The sequence below is a fragment of the Ceratosolen solmsi genome, unplaced genomic scaffold (assembly GCF_000503995.2).
Source record: "Ceratosolen solmsi marchali unplaced genomic scaffold, CerSol_1.0 scaffold63, whole genome shotgun sequence".
Lineage (NCBI taxonomy): Eukaryota > Metazoa > Arthropoda > Insecta > Hymenoptera > Agaonidae > Ceratosolen > Ceratosolen solmsi.
In genome coordinates, this window is record NW_011948437.1 from 1,765,212 (window position 1) to 1,788,384 (window position 23,173).

General features: G+C 34.6%; 2 protein-coding genes across 2 annotated transcripts; both read right to left on the bottom strand.

The window, feature by feature from the left end:
- On the bottom strand, window positions 1–5,056 carry LOC105365238 (coiled-coil domain-containing protein 147). The gene is made up of 11 exons (XM_011503345.1): window positions 4,890–5,056; window positions 4,228–4,314; window positions 4,040–4,168; window positions 3,736–3,968; window positions 2,586–2,862; window positions 2,278–2,510; window positions 1,743–2,154; window positions 1,273–1,543; window positions 668–1,182; window positions 364–588; window positions 1–286 (listed from the first exon to the last, which is right to left on the bottom strand). Exons 1-11 carry the CDS (start codon window positions 4,923–4,925, stop codon window positions 32–34), a joined length of 2,673 nt encoding a protein of 890 aa, XP_011501647.1. The 5' UTR covers window positions 4,926–5,056; the 3' UTR covers window positions 1–31.
- A 3,915-nt stretch (window positions 5,057–8,971) lies between these two features.
- LOC105365292 (lateral signaling target protein 2 homolog) lies at window positions 8,972–14,948 on the bottom strand. The gene is made up of 7 exons (XM_011503408.1): window positions 14,424–14,948; window positions 13,899–14,243; window positions 12,504–12,972; window positions 11,655–12,418; window positions 10,879–11,513; window positions 10,188–10,465; window positions 8,972–9,487 (listed from the first exon to the last, which is right to left on the bottom strand). The coding sequence occupies exons 1-7, from the start codon at window positions 14,673–14,675 to the stop codon at window positions 9,207–9,209; spliced, it is 3,024 nt and encodes a 1,007-aa protein (XP_011501710.1). The 5' UTR covers window positions 14,676–14,948; the 3' UTR covers window positions 8,972–9,206.
- Window positions 14,949–23,173: the final 8,225 nt, after the last annotated feature.

Genomic DNA, 23,173 nt, shown 5'->3' on the forward strand with positions numbered 1-23,173 from the left:
TTAAAAAAATTTAATTCTGTCGTATCTAATTTTATTGAGTTATTACTGTTGAAGAAATAGTGGAGTCTTTAGATGTTGGATTATTCACATCAAACCCACTATAATGGAATTTATTTGGGTTTACTGTCAAAGTCGCAGGAATTTGTTTAATATATTCAAGAGGCTTCAAATTTTTCTTTTTTTGAGCAAAATATTTCGCCTTCGTTATATTAAGTTCTTTTTTTATCTTATCAATCTCGAATTTATGTTCTGTCGATATTGCCATATTCAACTCTGCAACTAAACTCTGTTTATTATAAATAAAAATAAATTATTAGCGTAAAAAAATTTGTATTTAATTATTTTGTGAAATCATATTAGGACCTTCATTTTATTCCCTCTATCTCTTAGAGCTCGGCGAGTTTTATTTAGGTGTACGAGTATTTCCGGTCCTGGTTGTTTTGCAAGGACTTTACGAAGATTCGTATATAATTTTTCTATCTCTCTAATCTTCTTGTCTTTGTTAATCATTTCCGTCGACATTTTTACTATTCTTTTTTGTAAAATTTGAATTTTTTTTAAAAGTTCAAAAGTATCTGGATCGGTTCCCTAATAAGTAAGTAGGAAAGTAAGTAATCATAAACACGAATGGAAAAGTTGCGGAAACGGAAAAAAGAGTGCAATTCACCTCTAAGCTTCGCCATCTATGAATATTCAAAGGATTTTGAACCTCCTCCTCAAGCGCCATTACTTTAAGTCTTTCCTTATTTAAATTACGCTCGAGATGCGAAACCGCATCACGAAGATCATTAAGGCTACTTGTATGTTTTTCCAAAGCCGCATTTCGCAGCTTCAGATTTTTTAATTCTAGTTTAAGTGTTCTTATTTCGTCCATTCTTTGGGTGTATTGTTTCTCACCTCCAGCAAGAGTCTCCGTTAGTATTTGCATTTTGTTGTATTGTAAGCTTATCTCATCATTCCGTCGGACAATTTGCGTGCCAATTATATCGCGCTCATTCATTATCAATTCTATTTCTTTGGTCTGTTTAATAATAGTTAAGTCGGCTTCCTGTAATGTTTTTTTCAAAAATTTTTCCTCTTGCTTCATTTTCTCCATTTCTTCTCGAAAATTAGACATATTTATACGTATATTTGTAATTTCTACTTTTAGTCCATCTTTTTCTTTCTCTAGCTTGTTGAATACTGAAATTTGCCGACGAAACGTATCATTATTTAGGTCCTATTATAATAATTATCAAACTTCATTAATAACAAATATTTTAATCTGCTTACAAAATTCTTGTTTCATCAAATCTGCTTCCTTTATTGCCAATTGGTCTTTTAAAACATTAATTTCTAAATTTAAGTTTTTGGCCTTCGCCTTCAGTTCCACGACTTCCTCTTGTACTAACAACAGATTCTTTTTAAAAGAATTGCGCTCAGCTCTGATATTATCAAAAACGGTTTGATGTTGCCGAAATCTATTATCTGCTTCATGAAGGCGCTTTTGATAATCGGCAATTTCAAGTCTTTTTAATTTCAGTTCGTCAACACAGTCTTTTACCTAACACATAGACTTATTTGAAAATTTTGTTTTGTAATTTATCAAAGACTTATGTTATCTATATAAAGTATCAGAGAATACAGTACGTTTAAAGCGTAAATAAATATTTTATTAAAAAAAAAAAAAAAAAAAAAAAAAAAAAAAAAAAAAAAAAAAAAAAAAAAAAAAAAAAAAGTGAAATTAAATTTGATAAATTTACCTTCACTGTTAATTCTTGTGTTTCTATTACACATTTATTCTTGTCTGTTTCCAATTTCTTTATATGTCGTCTCATTTCATTCGCAGCTGCCGTCATTTCATCTTCGGTTGTCTGCATTCTTCGATTAGTTTGTTCGAATACACGAATTTCATAATTCAATTTCATAATAATCTCTTCTTGTTCTTTAATATTTTTTGATGCTGTCTCTTTGAAACGATTCAATTTCTCAATCGTCTTTTTATCTGATTCTATGCATTTTGTAAGACCGGCAACCTCCGATTCAGAATTCTTAAGAATTGTTACATTGCGTTTCAAGTTTTCTTCAGTTTTCATATTAAGATTTCGTTCTTTCGTTAATTTCGACTCTGTATTTTCTTTTTCAAGATTCAATCTTTCTAATTCTTTTTGCTTTCTAATTCAATATTAATCAATTGGTCAGTAATAATTGCTTTTAATATTGATGAAAATAAAGGGGGAAGGGAGAGGAGGAGGAGGAGGAGGAGGAAATCATAATAAAGCCTAGAAATCACCTTACCCATGCATTTCTTTGTTTAAATCTTTAATAAGCCTACTTTTATCATTTAATTCCTTCTCGATTTGTGTAATTTTAATTTGAAGATTATCCGACGACTTTTTCATTGACATTACTTGTTGTGTAACTTTATGTAATTCTTTTTGAGATTTTTCATTTTCCATTACTTGGTCCGATAATAATTGTTCTTGTTTTAAAGCATTATTTTGCATTTCTTTATATGCTTCATCAACTGTCTTAAACATGTACACAATGATGAATCCCAGGAAAAAATGTAAAATAATGCAAAAAAAAACACGAATAAAAAATACCTGTAGTTCAGTCGATCGTATTATAAATTTTTCATAAAGATTGTCCAATTCGGACTGTGTTTTTTCACGTTCTCGTTGTACCTTTAACATGTCATTATTTTGTTGATCAATAGTCTCTTGCAACGATTTAATTTTCTCTTCAGTTTCATTAACTTTTTCTTCTATTTCTTGATTATAATTTGCAGCGTTTTTCAGACACTGTTTCAAAGCATCGACTTCACCGAGTAAACGCTCATTTTCTTTTGTTAAACCATCTTTTTCTTGCGTAGGTGGCAACCTAATTTCAATTTAAGAAACACATATAATATGAAAGATGAAAACTTTCTTATACTTTCAATGTTTTATACGTTCATAATTAAATTAAATACGATTCAAACGTTTGCACGAGCCGCTATATGTATAAAAAAAAATCACGAATATCTCGGCGGAAAATGGGAAATATAATTATTTTAATGGTGTTTTAGATGAAACTTAAAAAAAAGCAAAAAATAGTAAATTTGGATACGTGTTGAGCAACTTGATAATCTCGTCAGATACCGAAGATTGTAGTTACTGCATTTTCATGCGAATGCAGAACAGACATAAGTAATCGAGTTATTAGCGCCTAGTCGTCAGGATTGTGTACAGGCGATCACTCTACAGTTTATTCAATTATTCCGAGTTAAGAATTCGATGATAATTGATTATTCTTGAATTCAATTTTTTATTCTTGCTAATTGTACGCTTCGTTCACTTTGATTCGCTTTTGAATTCCGTTGTGACGTAATTTGACATGTTATCTCTGCAATAATTGCTTACGAGAAAATTGAAGAAAATACATTTTTCGAGGCTTTAATTAATGCATTAATATAATTGATTTCATAAAGAGAATCTCATTAAATATTTGTAAGCTTGAAAACTCATCCTTGTAAAACGATTACGACCATATTATTATAATTGAAACGCTTCGTTGTAATAAAAATAAAAAATGCAATTCTCATTCAATTAAAAAGTTAATGTATATATATATATATATATATATATATATATATAAAGAAATTTTAATATTGCAAAATATTATTAAATAGCAATGTTTTAAATTTATTATTACGTTGCTCAAATAATATATACATTTTGTATTCATTTTTAAATTCATGAAAAAGCAACTTACTGCTCTTCTGTGGAAAGTTGCTTTGATTTCTGATTGATTTCCTCAGTGAGCTTAGCAATAGAGATACGTAAATTTTCTATAATTTCTTGAGCTTTTTGCTCTCGCACATGGATAATATCCGTATGTTTTTTTTTCTCTATGATTTCATTTTTCAACTGTTCTATATTCATCTCACCAATTTCTACTTTTTTCTCTAAATCAAAAATTTTATTCATTCCTTCTGCTACTTCTTCCTGAAATTTATTCTCGCATAATTAGATGAATGTATCATTATTATTATGGACATTACATCCCTGTTAAATACCTGTAGGGTTTTGCATTTCTTAGTTAGTTCGTCTTCGCTACGATGAGATTGATAAAGGGATTCAAAGAGCCGCTTATACTCGTGCTCATACGACTCTAAAGCTCTGTTGTTCTTCATAGCATTTCTTATCTATAATAGTTTCATATAGTTAGAATGGGAAAATGATATTTATAAATAAGCTTAAATACCTGTTCGAAATTCTGTTCAAGAGTGCAGTACATACTTCCTGTTGAACTTCCTTCGTTAGAACCACCCCCCGTTTCACTACCCTCCTCCTATACAACAATAAATGAACAAAAAAATAAAACTGTATTCATATGTATTATGTATTAATGTATTGCGTATACTGTATTATTTTTTAATTTATTGTTAAATATTTCTACCAGTATGAATAAAACATTGATTAAAAATTAAAAAATTTAACCCATTTTAGCGCTTGGGAAGAATAATTGTTACGAAGGAGATTAATTAATTTATTTACAATCTAGCATATAATAAAAGCTTACTCATCATTTAATATTTAATTTTTAATATATATTGAAAGTATCATGTGTTAAAATTTTGATAAAACAATAAATTTACTTTACATAACAGAAATAGTTTCATTAATTTTATTAAACTTTTCATATAGCTATTTTTGGACTAATAACATTATTAATATTAAGCATGTAAAAAGATGGAATCTTATTAATATAAATTAACATAAGTAAAGAAATATTAAAAAAAAAAAGTGGATAGGCGAGTAAATAACTGCAAATATATTTATAAATATATTTATCCCCGTGCACGTAATATTAAGTTTACATGTTGCATTCTTAATAAAATATTTGAAATAATGTTACTGCTTTACCCTTTCCATGTCGGCATTCATTTCCATATCCATCATTGTTGAAATGTTATTTAATAGTATTGGAACGTAGTTAAAATTATCTTATAAAAAAATTCACTCAGATTTGTTGATGAGCTTCCATGACGACCGCACAATGTCGAGAATAATTTTATCTTTACGCTTCGAAGTAAATCAATATGCGCTCAACCTGTTTATAACGATTGCCTTAAAAAATTCATTTAACAAAAAAAAAAAAAAAAAAAAAAAAATGATAAAAAAAAAAAAAAAAAAAAAAAAAAATGATATTTCTATGTTTTAATAAATTATATTTAATAAATATAAGAAAAATGAATTATTATAACATAATAAGTGAAAGGTATATTGTTAGTGCTGGGAGAAATGAAACACGCATTAATTAAAATAACAAACTTTATTTACATTTATTATCGTTCATCATTATCGTGCATAAAAAATTCTCAATCAATACCACTTGACCAAAGCTGATAAAGTGGGCAATGCTGACGTTGCTTATCAAGGTCGTACACATCTATACCGTTTATATTCAGTGCATTATCTCTGAATATTGTTATAATTCTTTTCTTTATATCATTCGATAAATTTCATATATAGCAGTGCGAGCATTTATATCGAGAACACTTATGTTTTGATATTTAAAGATACACGGTATCATATAGCCTTCTAGACTTTTTATAGATAAAAAAAAAAAGACGTCTTATTTCGTTACCAATCGTGATCGATCTTTTTATACAATTAACCCATAGCATACGACTACTTCTACAACTGGTTAAAATCGACTTCAATATAACCAAGATTTTATATCCGTTTGTCCTTTGAACGAGGTTTAGCATAGAAGTTCACTGACCATTTTACATTCAAACATTCAGCAAAATTAGACATATACAAAAATAAATGCAATTTCACGTTCTCTTGCCTTTTATCTTTTATCTTATTGTATACACATTCTCAAGTGAAACATTATTCTACAGATTTTTTTGCGTTTATCGATTCAAATAAATTAGAGAAAGAAATAATTACGCATTTAATTAGTTTATGTAGTCGTGATTTGAGTGCCATAATATTCACTAGTAAGATCGTTTATAATAATTATGCAAAGTTTCAAAAATTTGCAAATAACAATAGTAGTAATAATAAAAAATTGTATTAGTAGTTGTAATAAGAGTATTAGCAGCAGTAGTGGTGACAGTAGTAGTAGTAGTAGTAGTAGTAGTAGTAGTAGTAGTAGTAGTAGTAGTAGTAGTAGTAGTAGTAGTAGTAGTAGTAGTAGTAGTAGTCGTAGTGGTAGTCGTAGTCATAGTCGCCGTAGTGATAGTAGTGTAGTAGTGACAGTAGTAGTAATAATAATGATCATAATGATAATGATAATAATCTCAAACTGTAATGTACCGGAAGATTTCTTTCGACTTTATTGATCTACATCACAAGAACTTTTAATTTTATTTACGTAATGTTACAATTATTGTATGTAAGTAGATATATACAAAGGCTAGAAGCAAGTTAATTTTGTAATATTTCTTTGCAATGCAATCAGCTCTTGCAATTTTTAATTTTTTCATCTTTTTATTAATGAAACTTAGTTTATCTCTATTGAATATTTTTAATTATTAATTGATAAAGTTATCACTTATAGCCTTTCTTAATTAGTTTCATAGATTTGGTCATATATTTCATTTTTATAAAAAATTAACGTGTTATATTTGGGTTTATAGAATTTTCGTAATATTATACTATATAACATTAATTACGCTTACAGATTCGATATAGAAATTTATTATATTAATAACGAAGAGACCTATATCCTATTTGACAGAATATCAATCAATAAAAAGTAAGACATTCTTCTGCTCACCATTTATTTTTTTCATTCGATTAATTAATCAAGCGAGTCGCGAAGATCGGATGAATAAGTCAATTATCATAAATGATCGTCTGTTTTTAAACGAGTCCCCTAAATCATATAATCAAACAGTATTTATAAATTGGCAAATGGAATGTCAGCGAAAAATAGAAATATTTAATGAAATAATTTGAAAAAATGCAGATTGATATTTAGAAATAATGAAGCATTTGAATTAATTAATAGACCGTAATAACAATAGCTATATCAATTTTATACAAAAATTTAATTTACTATTAATTTTTAAAGAGATATTACAATTTTTATCCTATAAAATCAGCCTATGATAATTATTAGAAATAGATAAATGTTATCTCGAATTATAATAATGTAATTCCAAATTAATTGAAGAATAAATTATAAGATAATTCTATAATACTTTAACATTTATGTTTGAGAACAGTCTTTCAAGTCAAAATGCACGATTACTAAATCGAATATTCCTTAAATTTAATCTTCTTTTCAATAAATTTTGAAATTGTATTTTATAAATTGTTAATTTTATAATTGGCTTTTCGAATGATAAACTAATATTACTTATTGTCTGATAATTAATAAATTTGGCACGTATGATTTTTATGTGCTATTTGATTTTAAAAGAGATTTTCAAAACAATAATTGAATGTTAAGGAATATTCGATAGGCAGTTTTCCTTAATGCTTAATTAATTAATATTTACAGCATATACACATTTAAGTTTTGCAAGTAAACTAACGAATAATCTAATATTAAGCTATGTAGAAATTTTCAACACACGCGTGCTATATTTGTATATCTCACGTATGATGCGTTTTCTTTTATCTTCGTAATACAAACTTCCATTTTCTTTAACTACTTATATAATAATACAACATACACGCAAGTTTTATCCAATCTATTTATGTAATATTTTTACAAATTAATCGACTTAGATTACCTAGTGAGTGTATCATTTTGCGAATTAATTTTAGATATGCCGGATCCTATTATAATCTAAGAAAATTTGTAGTATAATTATTTCTGTCCAGTTGCAGAAGATTAATCGGAACAAAAGTGCAGGTATGTGTTGAAATATTTGAAAATATTATAATTAAATACTTATTGTGTTTTTATTTATTTTCATTATGATATCGAACGGTATTTTGTAAAACTAAGGACAGCTTAGTATGATTAAAAATTTTTAAGCCACTATATATTGTTTTATAATTTTATATTCGCACTGAATGACTTATTAAGGTAAGATACCGAATATTTAAAATTCTTTTATTTTTTATTTATATATTTGTTTTTTTTTCTTTTTTTTTTTTTTGAAGAACATATTAGAGTTTAAGATCTAATGCGATTTTTCCTTGCACTTTTTAGAAAGTTTTCAATTTCTTATTATTATAAAGCAAACAATTATATTCTTTCTTTCTTTTTTTTAATAAAGTTTAATTGTAATTAAAAAATTACGAGCGAATAAAAAAAATTGAGAATACAGTTGAAATATTAATGTATTTAACTTTCAAATGTTCACCTTCATATATATAATGTTCGAAATATTATTTATTAAAATTAAATTTTGATTAAAAAAAAATCCATATTAAAAGCAAATTTATGCTACATTTTAAAAGATGCTAAATATGATGGATGTTTTAATTGTCGAGTAATTAATTGTACTTGACAAGTGAATTAATTGTGTCTTGAGATTAAAATCACCCAGAAGTTTGAGAAATTATGCAAAATTATTAACACTATTAGTAATATTGATAACAACAAACACAAATATATATATAAAATAATTATAAAAATCTCAGCGAGATTCAATTAATTGTAAACCAATTTTCATAAGATATTAATTATTAACAATGAATAATTAATGTATGTTTAATGTAATTACATTAATGTAAACATTAATGTAATTAATTTATGTAACATAATGCACTGTCTCAATATCGATACAATATAAGCAATCGCATCTTAGACTTCGCAATGATATTTCAATATAGCCAGTATGTATAATAATAATAATAATAATAATAATAATAATAATAATAATAATAATAATGAATAATAATAACAATGAATAATAATAATAATGAATAATAACAATAATGAATAATAATAATAATAATAATAATAATAATAATAATAGTAATAATAATAATAATAATAATAATAATAAATAGGATTATTTGTAAAACGCAGTTCGTGATAATGGACGCTCAAACTATAAATTCGAAATCGTCAATTTTGTAATAATGCCGTGCGTAGCGTGTGAAAGACATTGTTAAGTTTAAGAATCAATGGAATAAATTCAATTACGTACATAAGAATGAAGGATTTTATAAAATGCGACTGAGGTCGGCGCAAACTCTCTTAACGACGAATACGCGCACGTTGGCGTCGGCATTGAAATTACTCCTTTATACGGCCATAATAATTCAACTGGTCGATGCGACTTGCCTAACCGTGAAGGGAGTCACCTGATAGAGAAAGCAACGGTTGCAGACGCGCACCGGCTTCGTATGTCCGTAGCGAGGCAAGGGCACGCTGTTGCCACTGCAACGGCCGCAAAACACCTTCCCGCAATTTCTGCAATGGTGGCGCCTCCGGACAACCGTAAAACCTGCCTGGCAAGCCATGCAGCGGGGTGCCACGCTGTCCGGAACCCAGATCGGAGCCCGCTCCACGCATTCCTCGCCTCGCTCCGTTATCGGAGAACCTGTAAATATGCGACACACACGCGCCTTAGGATCCGGTTGCATGTAGCGCCTTGCGGCGTCCGATATTTTTAAGGAGAAATAAGGGCGGGTTTCGTCATTTTCAATTTGACATTTTTTGTACTGCCGACTGATTCAAGGTGAGTGTCGCGAGGACGTTGCAAGCATTATTGTGTACAAGCGTAAAGTGAGACTATTGTATTGGCTACTTGGGCTACTTGGGCTACTTGTGCTACTTGGGCTACTTGTGCTACTTGGGTTACTTTAGCTACTCGAGCCTAGCCATCGAAGCGCAATAGATGCAATTCTTTTATTGGTCGATCTTTTAATTTGACGGTTCGACTTTTCTTACGGGCGTTAACTGAAAAATTTTTCATGCATATCGCGAGCGTTGGACTTGCAAAGCGAGTGCTCGGTTTAAGCTCAAAAATAAAACCGCGTTTGCATTATAATATCAGTGGAAGATAAAAATTTAATTAAAATTCACTTCTTTGTTGATTTGAGAATAGTTTCTTTTTCTCGAGATAGAGCAAAGTCGCGTATCATATGCACATGTCGCGGAGATGCATTAATAGACGATTCGCCGATATAATTTCTTTTGCAATAATTCGACGATATAATCTTTATTAAGAACAATCAATAGAATTAACCAGACACATTGAGATCAACCAATAGTTAAATGAAATATAGATAAATGTTTACTTCGCTCTTCGTTTGGCTCATGCTCCTCGGCCAATTCATCGTCCTCTACGGATTCTTGATGTTCTAAGCTCTCGTTTGAACTTGGCATATTTAACTCGATTTGCGAGACGGGTGGTGGTTCATCATCAATTTTCTCATCCACGTTCGGCACTTGACTACTGTTCATGAGAAAAACGCACTTAAGAATGTTGCGTAGATCAGACGCGAAATTCGTCTGCAATTGATCCGCGACTCCAGCTATACAGACGAAAAGCCTATGGACTAGATCCTCGGATGAACTGCAACATAAAATTATTATAATATTATATTATTACGAGGGCAGCCCACTCGTGCGTTTTCTTCAATAAAACTTTATGATAAAATTTTTTAGCTACTTTAAAAGATTGATTGATCCACGAATTCCAACGCTAATTGAATATTTAAAGAACAAAGAAAACTGTGAAAAAGTTTTGCTATATTTCAAGCTACCAATAAATATAAAATGCAATGATACAAAATGCAAATATCGATAGATATAAAAATATAAAAATGACTTTAAGCCGATGATAAGTAAGTCAATGTTCCTGTCAATAAGTTGACTGAAAATTCATGCGTAGAATGAGAATAGATTATGACGAAAGATCGCGGTCGTTTTAATATCGCAATCAAGGCACGTAACGCCCGTGATATATTAAATTACTAATGGAATTACCGAAATTTCGCCCTAATTTGATTTCTGTTAGCTATCTCGGCAGCCTGCATCGCGAGCGCTATCTCCTCATCGTCCTGGCAGTCACTCTGAAACTCACTGGTTTCGGAACTCGAGTCACAGCAGCTCGAGCAGCTCGAGCTTGAAACGAAATCCGGCCTCATTCCTGGCGGCACCTCTAGCGAGTTTAGGTGCACACTACTCACGACCACGCCACTTTTGTTAGTCCTCGGACCAAGCCCGTCGTTTATCAAGTCACTACAATTGTTCCTCTTGCGAAAGTGATCGAGCTTGTACGCGGCTCTTTCCCGCCTCTTGAGTCGCTGCAGCTGCTCGGAGCGGGACCGTCGGTGCTCCAAAAGCTTCTTACTGTGGGATGCCATCTGGTGGCCAGAGGTGGTGCCGAAAGTCCGCAGAGAATTCGTACCTCGGCACTCGAAGTGCTGCATCCGGGGGCTCGCGTGGGGACTACAACCGCCGAACTTGGGCATCTGTCGAGTGTTTTGACTAGGATGGAGACTCGAACCGAGGCCAAGTAGTCGTGGCTGTAAACAGCGATCAACCGAATTGGAACGTGAACTCTCGCTGCTCGTCGGAATCTGTTCGGCCATTATTTTCGGTTGCTGTAGCTGTTGCTGCTGTTGTTGTTGTTGTTGTTGTTGTTGTTGTTGTTGCTGCTGCTGCTGCCGCTGCTGCTGTTGTTCATGATGATGGTGGTGATGATGATGATGATGGTGATGATGATGATGGTGATGATGCTGCTGCTGCTGCTGCTGCTGCTGCTGCTGCTGCTGCTGCTGCTGCTGCTCGTGTTGCTGATGCCGTTGTTTCCTGGGAGGCTGATCGGTCGTGGCCTCGCATTTTCTACGATGGTGCCTGCGACGTCGACGCTGCTTCTCCTCTTTACGCTTCCTGCTCGAGGTCGTGTCCTGATTAATCTCACGCCAGAAGGCTCGCCGCGAAGACGAGGCTTCGATCTTTAGATTCAGTCGTTCCCAATTTTCCTTGTAATTAATCTGGAAGCCCGGCTGATTACCCTCGCAGACGGGAATCTGTCCGTTCCCATAGGCAATGCCAATTATTTGTTCGCTACGTGCACTGTGCTTGCAGGTCTCGAGAGCAGGCTTTAGATAAGGCGAACTCTTCGGCTCTCGAGCGCTATTGTCCGAGGTATCCGAGTCACGCGGTTTAGCCGAGTTTAACTGCGAGCAAAAATAGTTGTTACCACTCTCTTCTTCGAGGACTTCCTCCTCCTCTTTCTCGAAACTCTTTTTATCCTCGGGGCTTTTGTCGTAGAGGCTTGTATTCTCCGAAGATATGACCGTGCAGATACCCGAATCCACGTGCTCCGATATCTCGTTCTGGCAATCGGCGTCGAGCAGAAGATTGGATAGACTCTTGTTGGCCTCGGATATGAGCTTCCGTGAATCCATATCCGGCAAGGAGCTCGGAATCTCTATTCTTTGAACAGGAACGTTGCTCTCGTGGGAAACTTGATTCAGCAGGTACTGTGTCTGCGGTATCTCTACCGATACCGAGTCGCCTAGACATAATCACATAGCCTTAGTGGTACTCCACGACTTTGCGCATTAACAAAGCCCAGAATTTAACAAAGACATTATACGTACAAGAATAAAAGTGGGAAGAGCCGCTCGAATCATGACGAAGCGTAGGTGCTCTGGATACGGACGAGTCGTCCTGGTTGATTACGTGAGATGGAGAGCTCTCGGAGTGTACACTCTGGATGAGCACTTCGTTGTCCGTCTCCAAGCTACTTTTACGTTCTGTGGAATTAAAAACATGTTCGCTGCTGTCCTGTTCGAGAATAAGAACAGCGTCGTTGGCAACTTCGTCGATGTTGCTGCCGTTGTTTCGTGTTACGGTGTAAAAATCTGCGATAAAATCTTTGCAATTTGGATAACCCGTGTAAAAATTGTAGACGAATTCCTCGAGGTCCGGGACGTCCTGGCAAGTTGAGCGATTAGTCTGCGATATTGGCGTTGATGCCTCCTCGATCGAACACAGCAACTTCTCTAACATGTAGAGTTCACGGTTATTCAGTGTCCACAAAAGTTCTCTTATTTTCAAAAGTAGACTCTGCGGAATAATATCATTGATTTTATTACGAGTTCAACGGAAGAATACAGAAGACAGAGCCAGCAAGAGTACCGAGAGACAGAGAGAGGGGTAGGATTTCCATTAAAAAAAAAAAAAATAAAAAAAAAATTTATTTAGGATTCTAATTCAGCATTTTTATTGATATTTTTATATAAGATGCAGAAAATTTGGCTTGATGTACAGTTTAATGCACACAAACACTTCTTTCTTTTTTTTTTTAAACAAAAACTTCTTCAATCACGACCAAGCGATCGAATAACAGTATTTCGTAAGCTAAGATTAATAGATTTTTTTTTTTTAAACACCTTTTTGCATTGTTTTTATTTCATCGGTGTTTAACGGTAACTAAAATATAAACATAATATATAAGCTATTAATAAATTACATTAGAATATCATGATAAAATGAACACAATAACATTTTTCAAATACAATACTGTTTTCTTCGCAAAGAAAGTAATTGATTCGACAGCGCGTAAATTAACATACGATTCGTACATTAAAACGTATGGTTAATATTTTTATGTCTTTAAATGAATTAAATGAATTTTTATGTCACTTGTAATACATAATTGTAATTTATATGTAATTTATATGGTGATTTATTGCAATGAAAGTGATATTTAAATAAAGCCTTACATATTTATTCACTTTAATTGAACAATGCATTTTCAGCTTAGCGACAAAATATTTTAGTACATAGCATAAAAAACGATTGATTGAGACATTAAAATATTGAATTTACCAATGAAACACAAACGTTGGGTAGAGTATATTAAGAAAAATAATATCAAAACAAAAAAACAAAAAACAAAAAAACATACGGAAAAACTTGATTCAAGAAATATATAAGATGCCGAAGGAATATCACACTCGGATTAGAAAATAGCATCAGCGTTAGCTCACCCGAAAGGGTCTGAACATTTCGCTAATGGTGTCGACGGAATTGAGACAAAGTGGACCACCAGGCGGTGCCAGAAGTCCAGCGACGATGGCCAGTCTTGGAATAGTAAACATAAGCGCGGGCTCGTAGTTGTCAACATCCGCTTGACTAAGGAGCGATCGTTCTAGTGCTCGTTGCAGCGTCTCTGAGAACAAAACGCACACAAGCTCCTGTTGCTCGTACTCCTTGGTTGACTTAACCGGTACCATTGCCCCTACGTAGCACAGCTCAAAATCTGCGAACAGACGATCAAAGATCTTGAGAGATTCGATGAGCTTCTCGGCCGATGGTTCCAGTGGGTTTTGCGTCTGTAACGAAGAAGAGCATTTAACTCGATATTTTTTGCTTATGAAAAGATTAAAATCTAATAATTGATATATATATATATATATATATATATATATATATAACAAAAAAAAAAAAAAAAAAAAAAAAAAAAAAAAAAAAAAAAAAAACAAAGAAAAATGAAAAAAAAAATTCGAACTTACTTTAATGTTTGTCTGGCCCTTGAAGACCTGTTCCCGCAATAAGTTGCGTACGATCTCGAGAGATTTGGTGAGTGCCTTAGCCAGTGGCCGCATCGCCGAGCTCTCGGCCTCGCGATTTAGAATAGAGGAGCCAGCGGCAAGACACTCGGCTCCGAACCACAGCTGACCTGCGAGATTCTCCTGCATGACGTCATCCGGGAACTTGACGCGGAAATCGCGATTCGCCCGGGATTCTGGTATCAACTCGTCCATTATTTGGTTGCAGATAGTGAGAACTTTATCCTGGCAGTGGCGCAGCTGATTGACAAGAGAGGTGCAACGTTCGGGCTCCTGGCGGCCGTCGAAGGAGTCGAGCTCGCAGGCCACCCCGTTGAGGGACTCATCCGCGTAGAAAAACTGCGCCAGCAGACTCCTATCCTCTCTCTGCAAATAGTTAACTTTATGTAACAATCGCCTCGCGTAATTACCGCTCGTTATCACCGCCCTCGAAGGAATTGGAACGCTTCCGGCTTCTCTCCGAGAGCACTGGCTGCGATCTAACTCGACGATGAAAGTTTACAACTGTCGTTATGTACGTACGTCACGAGAAGTGCAGAAGCTATAAAGTATTATAAACAGCATAGAGTGAACGTCGGCCAAGATACAATACAATCAGATCTTCTTTCGCTCGGATAGTAATTACCGGTAGCTATAACGTTATATTTCTTACTATAAATAAATGCTCGATATTGCATTTTTCGTAAGCACTATGCGTATACAATGACTCCCGGCTGCACATGTAATGATCATCACTTTGCTGCTACGTTCGCCGCTTAAACGTAATTCTCACTCGCTTATCACAAATTGTAAATACAAGCAAAGTGTACTACTGTCTTGGCTTTGTAAGTAGCTTAAGATTTTTTTTTTTCTCGAGAGGCCACTGCCTCCGCTGACTGTCATCATCGCCACTTGTATAATAATCCCAAGGCAGATTTAAACGATCGAACGATTCGCCTGACAAACGTTAATTCCTTGTCGTATATATCCCTCGTATGCGTGAGCGCCGATACACGTTTAGAAATTTTCATTTGAGCATCATGAACGCTGTCAGTTAATTGAAATTTCTATATGATAAATTGAGAAACTTTAGCCAATGTGTACAAGGCTTGCGTTAATAGTGCATACGCGAGTGCAACATTAGTTTAATTATTAGCATTACACCAACGGTACAATTACGCCGGTTCGAGGGCTGACCCAAATTCGCTCCCTAGCTGTCTCGGTCTATCTTTCCCTCTCCCTTATTCGCCTACTCTCTCCTTCGCTCGTTCATCGGATAAGGCGATATTTATCTTCGCATGTTCAATTATACGATCGTAAAATAATCAATAACCTACAGGTATCCGGCCTCGTATCGGGGCATTCGTCAATATCGATCCCCGGATCCAAATAAAAATCCCATCCAGCTCATTGATTGATCGAGCTTAAAGCGGCGACGACGTTAATCACCGCATCACACATAGTTTGCCTTCTTTTTCTACCATTTCACCATTTCCATTTCGTAAATAGCCTCGTTACACGATTTCTATCTCGATGCACGCGTATTGTATTGGTGAGCCTGCTCGAGCGAAATCCGTTAGCCGTTTTTTTTTTTCTTTTGCGGCGTCGCCCTCTTGAAAGGTGAATTGAGTTTTGTTGGGACGTGACGTCAGAGACCGATGCTTAGAAAGTGTATCACGCGGAGTTTCACGGCTCCTTGCAGCTTTACGCCTTCGCCTCGACGTCCATGGTCCTACAACTTCGTTTTATTAAGACGGCATTCCAATGATTGTCGATCATAAAAATAAAAGAAATATTTCTTTTATTTACGAAATGATAATTTATCAAGTCGTTATGACACATCGATCTTTTTTAATCGCAATAATAGTATATCAAGCTTATCCAACATCCATCCTTACGAAAGACTCCAAGTTTTCAAAAACAATTACTTTGTTGAATCTTAATGCTATGCTTCAATTACTTTTATATCAAGAGGCATTAGCATTACATCTGACTTACGAATAATTGCATGAACAGTTTATTTAAGGCAAGAGAAATTTTTCATGAAGAAGACGAAGAAGAAGAAGAAGAAGAAGAATAAGAAGAAGAAGAAGAAGCCATTCGACCTGACAACGACTAATTATGCAGCTCACGATATTAAAAATCCAAACATTTTGGGTGACGAATCTTATTCGCTTTTGTCTTTGAAATTAAAAAGAAAGTCACTCTCACGCGCGCGTCACACGATTTCTGTCAAAAATCACACTGGAATAAGTAATAGACCGACGCTCATTTTACGACAGAGAATTTCTTTAGAGAAACATAACCTCAACGTAAATTCACTTTCCTCGTTAATAGTCGCACGTAGGAGGACAGGCGGAAAGGATGTACGTACTACAAAACCGACACCTTTTGGCATTGATAAAGTCATTGCATCGGCGCTACTATCTCGCTTATTCGCCATCTAAATGATTCGCGAGCAGCTTCCCTTGCGCCTCCTAGCAAAGGTCGTCGCAAAAACAAATGTCCAATTACAATGACCGAATCGCGGGCAATCGACGGCCGAGTCGCGACGTCAAGCGTACTCTTCTGCACTACGTACGTACATAAGTTGGATCGAATTGCTTGATAGACGTCGGCGAATTCTTCGTCCCTTGCCAACTCTATCCACATGCTTAACGCTAATTTCCTGCTACGTAGCGTCCAGTAATTCCTCAACACAAAGGAACGGATTTACGATCGCCCTCGACAAACAATGAAACGTATAGCAACTTGACGGTCAACCACTAGCATTGCCATTATTATCCAACTCATTTTACTTTTTACGCCTGTTACCGTACATACGAATAGCCACGACATATAGTATATATTAATATACGCTCAATGGTTAAATAAATAACCGGATTGTGAAATCTAATCAAACTCGTCTATTTATTTTGCCGATTATACTTTCCCAAACACGGCTTTCTTTTCCATTACTTTCCTTTCCTTTCCTTTTCCTTTCATTTCCTTTCCTTTCCTTTCCTTTCCATTCCTTTCCTTCCCTCTCCTATCCTAATAACTCTAAATACGAAGGAAAAGAAAGTTTTTATTATATTTTGAACATTAATTATTTCCGAATTAGTGGCAAAAATAAAATAGTCAGTTAAACATTCCAATTTAATAATTATTAAGCACAAAGTTTTAATGTGACAAAATATCTACAATCATTATTTTAAACTTATACATAACAGAGTACTTTGTACAGTTTTCTAATTAATGTCACATATACTTTTTACACAAATTGTAATTTAGAAAGTAGTTCTATAATTATAAGCCACTTATTTATTTGAATATGTAAGCATAAACGAATGATATTTTCTTTATTAAAATAAAAGAGGTAAATTCATTTTTCTAATGAATCGTTATACTTGTCTTTTGCTTAATAACGAAACAACAATCACATAACATCGAAATGAAATAAAACTGTATTTATTAATTGACACAAGATATTATATTACACGACCTCATATATATTTTAAAGGAAACAGAAACAATGTTTTACTAAATTTATATAGATAGAGTGCAAACAGCAAATAATCACACATTACACAAACAAGTAATCAATCGGTTGCATATGTATTTATCATATGTATTTACATTACTTTCTTTACACTTTTATTATTATGAAACTATCGAAATTAAAGTGATAATATCTCTGTATTCTGAATTCTTTTGTCATTTACTCTTATCGGAATCACCGTCGATCACAACAAAAAACAAAAATTATATTCTTTCATGAAGAATAATTCTTGTTGAAATAATCTTGAAAAAGATTAAAAGCACAGAACATTAAACAAAACTGAAAAATTAATTATTTTTTTTTTAATAATTCGCTCATTTCATTCAATTTTAATATTCACATAGCCGGTTTAAGAAAGTTTGGTTTTATAGACAATTTTTTTAATGCGAATCGATAAGAATTTTTAAAAGATAAATATATCTTCCATACGTTAACAACAGCAATAATAATAAAATTATTAAAGAATATGAAAAAATATATTTATGAACAATTTTTATTTGATTAATGATTAATTGAATAGATTAAAAGAATTATTTAAAATAAACGTCCAATTTCTAATTATTTTCCGTCATTAAAACGCAACGACATTATTAGAGTAAAATATATTTTCTCTGCTTTTCAAGAGTTTTAATGGCGCGCAAAAACAAGGCATTTCATCAAAAAATAATAAATTAGCATATAAACTTTATATTGATTAGTTGTAAATGAATAAGTCATAAATAAATGTTTCATCGATCTAGCATTAATAGTAGTTGAACAGTTGACATTATAAAGACATTCCATTATGGCATTTTAAATAATTGCTTTTTTTTTTTTTGTTTCTGTTTTTTAAATCTCATCGAAATAAAAGAAGTATCGTATGTAATTTTGTAATTTGTAAATACATATTTATTAGAATATCATCATGATTTTGTATCATTCTCCTGAATAAACATTTGATTATATATTATACATATAATATATGTGCAGTTATTATTAATAGAAATTATATTAAATTTTGTTGTTGTTTTTTTTTCTTCTTCGAATAAGATTATTCATAAGTAAAGTACAATCATAAATTAAATTAGCAAAATATTTCACAAAAAAACTTTGAAAACTGTGACATAAATCTTAATTACTCAATAAACATTTTTTACCTAAATAATAATTTTAATACAACATAATTACATTAAATCACTGGAAATTTCGTTCCATTAACTAATGCATTAAAAAGAGAGGGGGGGGGGGAGAGAAAAAATCGAAAAAAAGTTATTCAATATCTTATGAATAAAATATGCTATCAAATCTCTGTTTAAAAACATTTTCATATTTAGCATTAATCTTGTATTTGCTTCGTTATTGTACGCATTACTATTATGTTGGTATTAAAGTATTTCTTTATTCGAAATCTAATCTGGCAAGTATTTCGATGGGTCGTTAAGTATGAAGATACTTGGCTAGTATATGCGGTTGAAAAGAAATATCAAGACCGTAAGCAAATAAGTTGAACTTGAACTCGATGATTAGAAAGTTAAACCATCGAAACCTTTAAAACTTTTGTCAAAGAAATACATATGCAATATTGATAAATCTATTGCATTAAATATCAACATACCGGGGCACTTGCATTATCATGTCACTTTATCATTCAACGGTATTTACTACTTGGCATTAGCAAAATTCCGCGCATGTATAATTTTTTAAGTTATTTCGCTTATGTAGGTGCATAAAGTTATGTATAAAGTTGCAAAGTATTCGTGATTCAAAGTCTTTATCAATAACTCATAAATTTGCTATTTGTCTATGAGAATATTAATCAATTAATGTCCGACAGCGCATTAAAAACTTACTCTATAAAGATAAGATTTACCAACAAATTTTTACGTACGATGATATCGATGTTACTCCTCAATTTTCCGAATAACGAATAATAATGTGCCCAAGCATTCAAAGACGTTAAATTAACAAAGCCAGGAATTCATAACTTTTTGTATGATTAAATCATCCAAGAACTATGCAGTCAGTAGGTTTATTGTATTCAGCTGAGGAACGACTGTAGGTACAAGAAGCGATCGAATATAAAATGTTTTTTCTTTCTTTTTTTGTTGAACAATCAGAATTTGGTTGACAATTGACTAAGCATCGTCAGACTTTTTTTTTTTTTTTTTTTTTTTTTTTTTTTTTTTTTACACATTGTTATAGAAACTTGGCGCAGTTACGAAGAGCTAGAGGAGTCGGTTCGAATTATGAACCGAGTAAACAAAATCAATTATAATTTTTTCGATAATATTTACATATAAAATCAATATTTTCTCAATTAGATGATGGATTTGTTTGGCAGGCAGATAAATTGACAGAAATTTTAAAGTAAGATACGACCTAGCGATTATCTCGGGGAGTGCTTATCTTATCTGTAGGCGCGAATGGACTTGGTTGATCGTTCGCATCTTGGCCGAAATAAAAGTCGAAAGGAAAAAAATGGAGAAAGTGGTGGCGAGTCGGTGGGTCCATGAATAGTCGCCCTTACATAAGTCTGACCCCGATTAAATATCCTATTATCCCAAGAGAAGAGGGTGAATGAAGCCTTCGATATCGATCGCGACTCATTGCGATTTCGAGTCCCCAGGGCGAACCAACTTTCCCAGACTTTCTCTTTCCGCGGATAGATAACGGCGCCATGGAGTCGGAGATGGAGACGGGCACGGGGATATGAATAAAGTGGAAGCGCACGAGAGGATGGGAGGGGGCTGGGAGAAAGGAAGAGAGAAAGAGAGAGAGAGAGAGAAAGAGAGAGAGAGAAAGAGAGAGAGAGAGAGAGAGAGAGAGAGGAAGGAGAGGTAATTGAGATGAGAGATGAAAGGTGAGAGAAACGAATGAAGGAAGGAAGAGTTGAAAGAGGATTGATAGGGAGGGGGGAGGGAAGGTTGTTGTTTGGGACGGCGCGCGCGAGGCCCACGAATCAGCTGATAAGGTTGCGCGCGTTCGTCCTGCGTTGAGCTACTTGCGCAATTCCTTGGATAAAGGAGTGAGCGAGGTCGAGAGGAAGGCGCCGCTGCCCTGATAATGTCGCGCAAACAGGTGGGCCCTCCCCTATCTACGCCTCCGCATCCGGGAGCGTCACTCACCTTGGGTCGGTAGAACCACTTCCTGATAGAGTCCATGGTGTGGGAGTCAGCTAAGCACTTAGCGGGCCATTACAGGTGAGCACCCGAATCTCGGGAGCGCTCTCCTGGACTCGCGCTCCTTCTCCTCTCAGACACAACGACGCTAACTACGCCACTCCCGAGTACGTCGTCACTCCATCGCGGCCGCGTGCACCTTCCCCGATCCAAGGAGCCGAGCAGTGTTCGATGCGAGCCTTGGCTCCTCGTCACCTCGGCTAGGCACAGCTAAAGTTCGCGCGCGCAACTCGACCTGGGAGAGGACGGACTGGATGCGCGTTTAATGCCCATGGCGGCAGCTACTCGACGACTCGCCTTTCTTCTGCTCGACTCGGCCGCGCGAGTGCAGCAGCTGCCATAGCTGTGCCAGTCGTGTGTCCCTTTCTAGCAGCCCGCTGCGCCTGCGCCAGCGCCAAACCACCGCTGACGTCATGCGGCGCGAGTCGCGCGCGCATCGCCGCCGCGCATACCTACGCTTTCCATGTTGCGCTCGTCGTCGCCGCCGCCACCGCCGCCGCCGCCGCTACCGCCTCTGCCGCCTCTGCCGCCTTTGACTCCTCTGCCTCCTCTGCCTCCTCCGCCACCTCCTTGGCCCCTCCGCCAACCACCTCCGCAACTCTTATCGCCGTCAGCCAGCATCGACAGCCTGCGATGAACAGTATTATCGAAATACGAGATTTTCGTGCGCTGCGCTCAGAAATCCTCACTTTTTTCGGCTGTTCGTGCGTCCTTGCAAAACATACTTCGCAAGCTTGTTGCCGCTACCCTCCCCCCAGGCTGTCGACTCCTGAAAAAGATGTACCGCACCAGCCATAATCAGCGGAGTCTCTGCGGAGCTTTGAGTACTCTAGCCGACCACCATTAATAATTCGATATTTTCAATAGCTGTTATGTGTTATGTAGCAATATGTCAGAATGCGTATTACGTTATGGTATCGGTGCTTTAGTGCTCGATTATTATGTTTCTGTCACGCTCTTATCTCTAGCTCGTACGACAACAACATAATAAGCATTCATCGTTACAATAACGGTATCGCGAGAGAGTTTTGCCATGTTTTCTTACTCGAGACAAGCCTCTTCGCTTTTATCGTCTGATTATGATCCACCGGTGTCATAATGACAGATAAAAACTAACCGATATTTATGTTCCAATGACAAAATTCTATTTGCCGATTTAAGCTACTACACGCTTAATCGCGTCGAGTATCGACCTGCAAGCACTCGACTTTCTCTCAGCATTTTTAAATAGAACGTACTTTTTCAGCATAATATTATATTGTAACAATAATATATTATTATATTGGTTATTTTTATTGTTGTTGTTAGTGTTGTGCATAGTTTGTAAGATCAAAGGAGCCGAATCTTGGTTGACTAAGTGGTATAACCGTAAGCGAAAAATGCGTAATAACGGTCAAAATATCGTCGCCTTCATTCTTAAATTTAATTTAGATTTGGCAAACGTATATAAAGATAAGAGGGTATATAAAGATATATATAAGTATATAAAGATATGGGGAGGGATGGAGGGGGGAGTTTCTTAAGTCATACACAAAGTGTCGGAAAATTAAATAGAATAAAAAGAAGAAGAAAAGAAAGACACGCACGAGTCACCTAAGACAGTATATTAACGTGAGAGAACACGAGTCTCGCAATTAACAAAACATGCGTGACATAAATGAAAAATGTGACGCATATCAGTTTCCGCAAAGGCGCTACGCCTTTATCCAGCGCTAATGCTTCACAAACTGTTTCTTTTTCTTTTTCTTTAATATTCTAATTGTTAAATTTAAGACAAATAAAAAAAAGAGTTTCTCGTTATGTGGTCAAGAGTAAGTAAGGAACGTGCGTGCGTGCGTGCGCATGTATTTATTTTTAAAAGTGATTATAGCTTGGGCCATTTGTATCGTCGAGTTCGATTCAACAAAAGCAAGACAATTAGCATTATATTTTGTTCTGAAATCATTATGGATAATCGAATCGACAATTATCGAAATGGGCACATCGTCCATCCACGGCATATACTATCAATCAGT